Source organism: Propithecus coquereli, unplaced genomic scaffold (assembly GCF_000956105.1).
Source record: "Propithecus coquereli isolate 6110/MARCELLA unplaced genomic scaffold, Pcoq_1.0 Scaffold605, whole genome shotgun sequence".
Classification (NCBI taxonomy): domain Eukaryota; kingdom Metazoa; phylum Chordata; class Mammalia; order Primates; family Indriidae; genus Propithecus; species Propithecus coquereli.
Window position 1 is genome coordinate 9,279 of NW_012152008.1, and position 6,011 is coordinate 15,289.

The 6,011-nt window shown below is 62.1% G+C and overlaps 1 protein-coding gene across 1 annotated transcript; it reads left to right on the forward strand.

Annotated features, from left to right (window-relative positions):
* The first annotated feature begins 1,952 nt into the window (after window positions 1-1,952).
* ALPI (alkaline phosphatase, intestinal) lies at window positions 1,953-4,955 on the forward strand. The gene is made up of 11 exons (XM_012659328.1): window positions 1,953-2,104; window positions 2,247-2,363; window positions 2,481-2,596; window positions 2,772-2,946; window positions 3,023-3,195; window positions 3,409-3,543; window positions 3,636-3,708; window positions 3,839-3,973; window positions 4,060-4,251; window positions 4,416-4,532; window positions 4,647-4,955. Exons 1-11 carry the CDS (start codon window positions 2,038-2,040, stop codon window positions 4,943-4,945), a joined length of 1,599 nt encoding a protein of 532 aa, XP_012514782.1. The 5' UTR covers window positions 1,953-2,037; the 3' UTR covers window positions 4,946-4,955.
* Window positions 4,956-6,011: the final 1,056 nt, after the last annotated feature.

Below are 6,011 nucleotides of genomic sequence, written 5' to 3' on the forward strand. Positions count from 1 at the left end.
AAATTGTGGCGCAAAACACATAACATACAATTCACCATCATAGCCATTTTTCAGCGTGCAGTTCAGCGGTGTTCAATACGTGTGCACGGTTGTGCAACGCATCTCCAGAACTTCTTCATCTTGCCAAACTGAAACGCCGCACTCATTAAACAGCCAGCCCAGCCCCGACCCTAGCCCATCCCCTCCCCCAGCCCCTGGCAACACCACTCTACTTCTGTGCCTACTGAGTTTGACTACTCTAGGGCCCTCGCAGAGGAGTACTCGTGCAGCATGTGTCCTTGGGGGCTGGCTTCTTCCACTGAACAGAAGGTCCGTCCACGTTGCAGCAGGTATCGGGAGCTCCCGCCTTCTTAAGGCTGCTGATGCTCCTTCGCATGTGCGTACCTGCGCCACTCGGTTCGTCCGCTCCTCCAGCCAGGGACACCTGGGCCGCCTCGGCTTCATGGCTCCTGCACGTGATGTTGCTGCGAACACGGCTGCACCGATGTCTGTTCAAGTCCTGGCAGTTCATGCCCTCGGATACACGCGCAGAGTGGGACTGCTGGACTTGAGGGATACTTTTGTTATGGTACACAGTGCGAGAAGTGACCACTGAGAGACCGAAGTGAGCCAAATTGTGAGTCTTTATTAGCTGGCCAGCGACTACCCTCTGCACCGCTGAGAGGCAGCAGCACAGAGAGCAGCCCAGAGCCAAAAAGGTGAGAAGACTTTATACGAATTTGGAGGGGGGCTACGTGACATTAAACACGACATAGTGGAACAAAAATAATTACATCATACATTCCATAGCCCCGGGATCTGGGACCTGCCTCACACCACCTGCCTGGCCTCGGGACTGATACAATCTTTGAGCAAGCAAGGTTACAGAAGCAGATAGCATCAGCTAAGGCAGGGAGCATTCTTTCTTGGGTGAGGCAGGTACAGTAAATTTGACTGCAGACAGCTGGGGGTTTACACAATCAGTTACAAGGTCATTGCTTACAGAGTACAGATTTTTCTATTAAGGGCGAGGTTTACAAAGTACAAGCTTTTTACTCTATAGACAGGAATGAGTCTTGAAACAGCGTTTTCATAGTAACTTTTCATATTTTTGAGGCCTAGTACTACTGTTTTTGTGTTTTGAGACAAGAGTTTCACTGTGTTGCCCACGCTGGTCTTGAACACCTGGGCTCAAGCAGCCCTTCCACCTCAGGCTCCTGAGTGCCTGGGATTACAGGCACGTGCCACCACACCCTGCTTCGAGGAATATGTTTGAACCCAGCCTGAGGCTAGCGAACCCTCTGAGCTCCTCATCAGAAGCCACACCTGCGGGGTTGCCCACAGCCTGAGAAAGAAAGACCCGCCCAGGGCAGCATCTATCCCTGCAAGGGAACAGAGCCAACCTCGAGTGCACAGACCGGCCGGCTGCCCCGGCACTGGCCCCTTCCCCACCTGTCCCTTCCAGGCACATGTGCGCCATCTCTCAGGTACGGACACACACACACACAGCCCGAGGCAAGAAGGCCCTGCTCCATGTTGTCACCACCAGCCCCACCCTCTCCAACAGCACTAGGACCCTGAGCCCAGGTTCCTGCCAGCCTCACCTGAGAAGGCCAAGCCAGGTGAGAAGCTGAGAGGGTGGCAGGGCAGCCAGGCCCCCTCCTGTACCACGTCTCGGGGCTCAAGCGTCAAGAGGCCAAACCAGGCCCTGGCCCAGGCTGTGCGCTTCAAGCCGCGCCTCCCTTCAGCAGCAGAACAGAGTTGGCCACGGCTGGCTGCAGGAAACACTGAACGAATGAGGCGAGAAGGAGGGATGGTGCCCCAGCCTACCCCGCCAGACAGCCCGCTCAGCCCCTCCTTGTCACCTCCCTTCAGCCAGCTGAGCTTCAGGTCACAGGGCAGGGCCGGGTCAAGGTGGCCTCTAGGGAGGAGCGGAGTGACTTGGAGCCTTTTACACCCAGGGACAAAGTCCTCCCCTGCTTTAAACCCAGCAGCCTGTGCTGTAGCTGGTACCCTGGTGTCCCAGCCTGGACGCCCGATCTACGGCCACCCACAGACATGCAGGGGTCCTGGGTGCTGCTGCTGCTCGGCCTGAGGCTACCGCTCTCCCTCGGCGACATCCCAGGTAACGGGCCCGCCCCCTCACCTCCACTCACAGTTACCCCCAGGGCTCACTTGGCTCATCCCAGATAACAAGGAGCCCCCAGCCACCCCCCAAAAGGTGTCCCCCAGCCTGAGCAGCCTCCACTCCCCCCGCCCCCGGCCAGATGTGGAGGAGAACCCAGCCTTCTGGAACCTCAGGGCAGCAGAGGCCCTGGATGCCGCCAAGAAGCTGCAGCCCATCCAGACGGCGGCCAAGAACCTCATCCTCTTCCTGGGCGATGGTGAGTGTGCGAGGCCTGTCCCCGCCGCCACCAGCCCTCGCAGCCCTGGCTCCCGAGACCACCGTCGGATACAGGCCAGCCCTGGCACCCAGGCCTGACGTGGCTCTGCTCCTCCAGGGATGGGGGTGCCCACAGTGACAGCCACTCGGATCCTAAAGGGGCAGTTGAATGGAAACCTGGGGCCTGAGACGCCTTTGGCCATGGACCACTTCCCGTACCTGGCTCTGTCCAAGGTGAGCGCTCAGCTGCCTCAGAGTCCCCCACACCAGAGGGGAGGGTGTGGCCGGGGAGTGGGCAGGAGGGAAGGACCCAGGAGAGCCGGGGCCTGAGTGATCGGCCCAGGCCTGTTAGAGGTACGGAGTCTGGGTGTCCGCCACAGAGCAGAGCTGACGGTGTCTCTGTCCCCAGACATACAACGTGGACAGACAGGTGCCGGACAGTGCAGGCACGGCCACGGCCTACCTGTGCGGGGTCAAGGCCAACTACCAAACCATTGGCTTGAGTGCAGCCGCCCGCGTTAGCCAGTGCAACACAACGCACGGCAACGAGGTCCTCTCCGTGATGAACCGGGCCAAGAAAGCAGGTAGGCTGAGGCTTGGCTGCGGGCCAAGGCCAGACCCAAGACCTTGGTCACCCACTAAGACCTCTGCCATTCTCAGGAAAGTCGGTGGGAGTGGTGACCAACACGAGGGTGCAGCACGCCTCGCCAGCCGGCACGTACGCACACACTGTGAACCGCAACTGGTACTCAGACGCCGACATGCCTGCCTCGGCACTCCAGGAGGGCTGCCAGGACATCGCCACGCAGCTCATCTCCAACATGGACATTGACGTGCGACGCCAAGGGCTAGGGCTGGGCAGAGGGGGAGGGGCCCTCACCGGCAGCCTGACGCTGGGACCCAGCAGGATCTGGGGGTTGGGGGCGTATAGCAGGCCCAGGACAGGCCATGCCCACAGCCCTGGCGGGGGGACGGGGGGCTGTGAGGAGGGGACATGGGGGGCCAGCTGTGCCCCAAACCTCCCTAACCTGCTCCTCTGGCCCCAGGTGATCCTGGGTGGGGGCCGAAAGTACATGTTTCCCAGGGGAACCCCAGACCCCGAGTACCCCAATGACGCCAGCCAGAATGGAACCAGGCTGGATGGGAAGAACCTGGTGCAGGAGTGGCTGGCCAAGCACCAGGTAATGAGGCTCGGGCGCGCAGGGGTCACAGCCGGGCGAGGCAGGGGTGTGGGTCTCAGGGCCATGGCTAAGGCCTGGCTCTGTCCCTCCAGGGTGCCCGGTATGTGTGGAACCGCTCCGAGCTCATTCAGGCGTCCCTGGACCCATCTGTGACCCACCTCATGGGTAATGACACCCCCTTCCTCCCCTGGCATCCCTCAGACGTTGCCCTCCGAGCACGTGTGCAGGACTTGCATGCCATGAACCCCTGCCACTCCCTAGCCTGCCAGGCATCCCCAGTCCCCTTGTCCCACAGGCCTCTTTGAGCCTGGAGACATGAAATATGAGACCCAACGAGACCCCGAACTGGACCCCTCCCTGATGGAGATGACGGAGGTGGCCGTGAGCGTGCTGAGCGGGAACCCCCGAGGCTTCTACCTCTTCGTGGAGGGTGCGTGTGCGTCCTGCTGAGCAGAGGAGGGGAGGATGGTCCAGGGGGGGTCCAAGTGTCACCCCAGCCCTCTGGCCTTCCTGCAGGGGGTCGCATTGACCATGGTCATCACGAGAGCACGGCTTTTCGGGCACTGACCGAGGCCGTCATGTTTGACTCCACCATCAACAAGACAGGCCAGCTCACCAGCGAGCAAGACACGCTGACCCTGGTCACCGCTGACCACTCCCACGTCTTCTCTTTCGGTGGCTACACACTGCGCGGGAGCTCCATCTTCGGTAGACCCGGGGAGAGGGGTGGGGGCGGTTGCACAAATCAGATGACAGTTTCCTCACCTGTCAAATGGGGGTAATGATAGCGCAAAGTGCCAGCACTCAGCACACTGGAGGCGCTCCCGGCCATGTGGTCAGTGCGACCATAGGAGCCACCTCTGTCTCTGCAGGGCTGGCCCCCAGCAAGGCCCAGGACGGCAAGGCCTACACATCCATCCTGTACGGCAACGGCCCGGGCTTCGCGCTCGACTCGGGTACCCGGCCCAACGTCAACGAGACCCAGAGCGGTGAGTGTGGCGGGGTCGGCTGCTCAGGGGGGCCACGGATGCTAGGGGGCTAGAGGGAGGGACTCGCGGGAGGGGACGCCGCCCGCCCCGCCCTGAACGCCGCCCTCCGGCCAGGCAGCGCCACCTACCAGCAGCAGGCGGCCGTGCCTCTGTCGTCGGAGACGCACGGCGGCGAGGACGTGGCGGTGTTCGCGCGCGGGCCGCAGGCGCACCTGGTGCACGGCGTGCAGGAGCAGAGCTTCATCGCGCACGTCATGGCCTTCGCCGCCTGCCTCGAGCCCTACACCGACTGCGACCTGGCGCCCCCCGCCGACGTCCCGCACAGCGCACACGCGGGGCCGGCCGCCGGCCCGCTGTCCCTGCCCTTGCTGGCCGGGACCCTGCTGCTGCTGGTGACGGCTGTCGCGCCTTGACCGCCACCACCGCCCCACCCAGGCTTCCGCTCCAGGGACCGCACCCCTGGCTCCCGCTGCCCCCAGCCGGTGACCTGCCTCCTCGCCCTCACCTGGAGGCCTCCAGCCCCAGCCCCCACCGCGTGATGCCACCCCTGGAGTCCCCAAACAGATCTCCTACCTCCCCCCTCCCAGATAAACCAGTCTCAGTCCGCACAGAGCTTCTCTCCCTCCCCCGTGGCCCCTCCAGGGAGCAGGACCCCAAGGCACCCTGGGGACTAGACCATGACACCCACTCACTCCGCTCCGCCCGGGCTGCTCTCAGACGCCCCGGCCCAACCTCGATGGCTGGGGATTTGGAAAGGCAGAAAGGAGGGGGCTCGCACCACCCAGTCTCTGCCCTCTGGAGGACCAGGCAGGCATTGTCCCACTGTCCCAGAGGCATCCCCCACAGGGCCACAACCCGCCCAGACCTCGTGCTGCGCTTTCCTGGGGTCAGTCTTCACGGCACCAAGGGAGCCCAAGGACTTAAACACAGCAGGACCCCTGGAGAGGCTCAGTTCCCACCACCCTGCAACCGACCTTGCTGGCCAAGGAGGCCGCTGTGGCCAGGCTCCCCAGGGGCCTTTGACACAGTCCTCCCTGCCCCTCACTAGGCCGCTTCCACAGCCCTGGGAGGGGCTCAGCGGTACCCTTACACACGGAGGAGACTTGCTCCAAGTCACTCAGCTACTTGGGTGCCCTTCCCCACCCCGTGCCCCATTCCAGGCTGGGAGATCCAAGGAGTGGCCTGGGAAGCTGTGGGTGCTGGGCTGGCAGCCCCAGAGCAGCCCTTGGCCCCTCCCCGGCCACCTGGGCACTGGGCTTAGCTTTCCCAGCAAAGACGACTCCCCGCACTCGTGGCATCGCCATTCTCCTGGGAGAGACAAAGCAATAATAAAACAAACTGTTATACGATGCGATGCTGGTAATACATTCTAGAAAGAAAAATCATGTGTGTGGGGGCAGAGTGTGTGGTGCAAGGGTGGATAATTCATTGCTGAGGAGCAGACAATTGAACAAGAGACTTGAACAAAGTGGAGGCTTG

Bases quoted from the DNA above. Each gene is read 5' to 3' on its own strand.
- ALPI (XM_012659328.1), top strand. From the start codon at position 2,038: ATGCAGGGGTCCTGGGTGCTGCTGCTGCTCGGCCTGAGGCTACCGCTC. The intron at 2,947-3,022 runs GTAGGCTGAGGC...TGCCATTCTCAG, and splicing joins GAACCGGGCCAAGAAAGCAG to GAAAGTCGGTGGGAGTGGTG. The intron at 3,544-3,635 runs GTAATGAGGCTC...CTGTCCCTCCAG, and splicing joins AGTGGCTGGCCAAGCACCAG to GGTGCCCGGTATGTGTGGAA.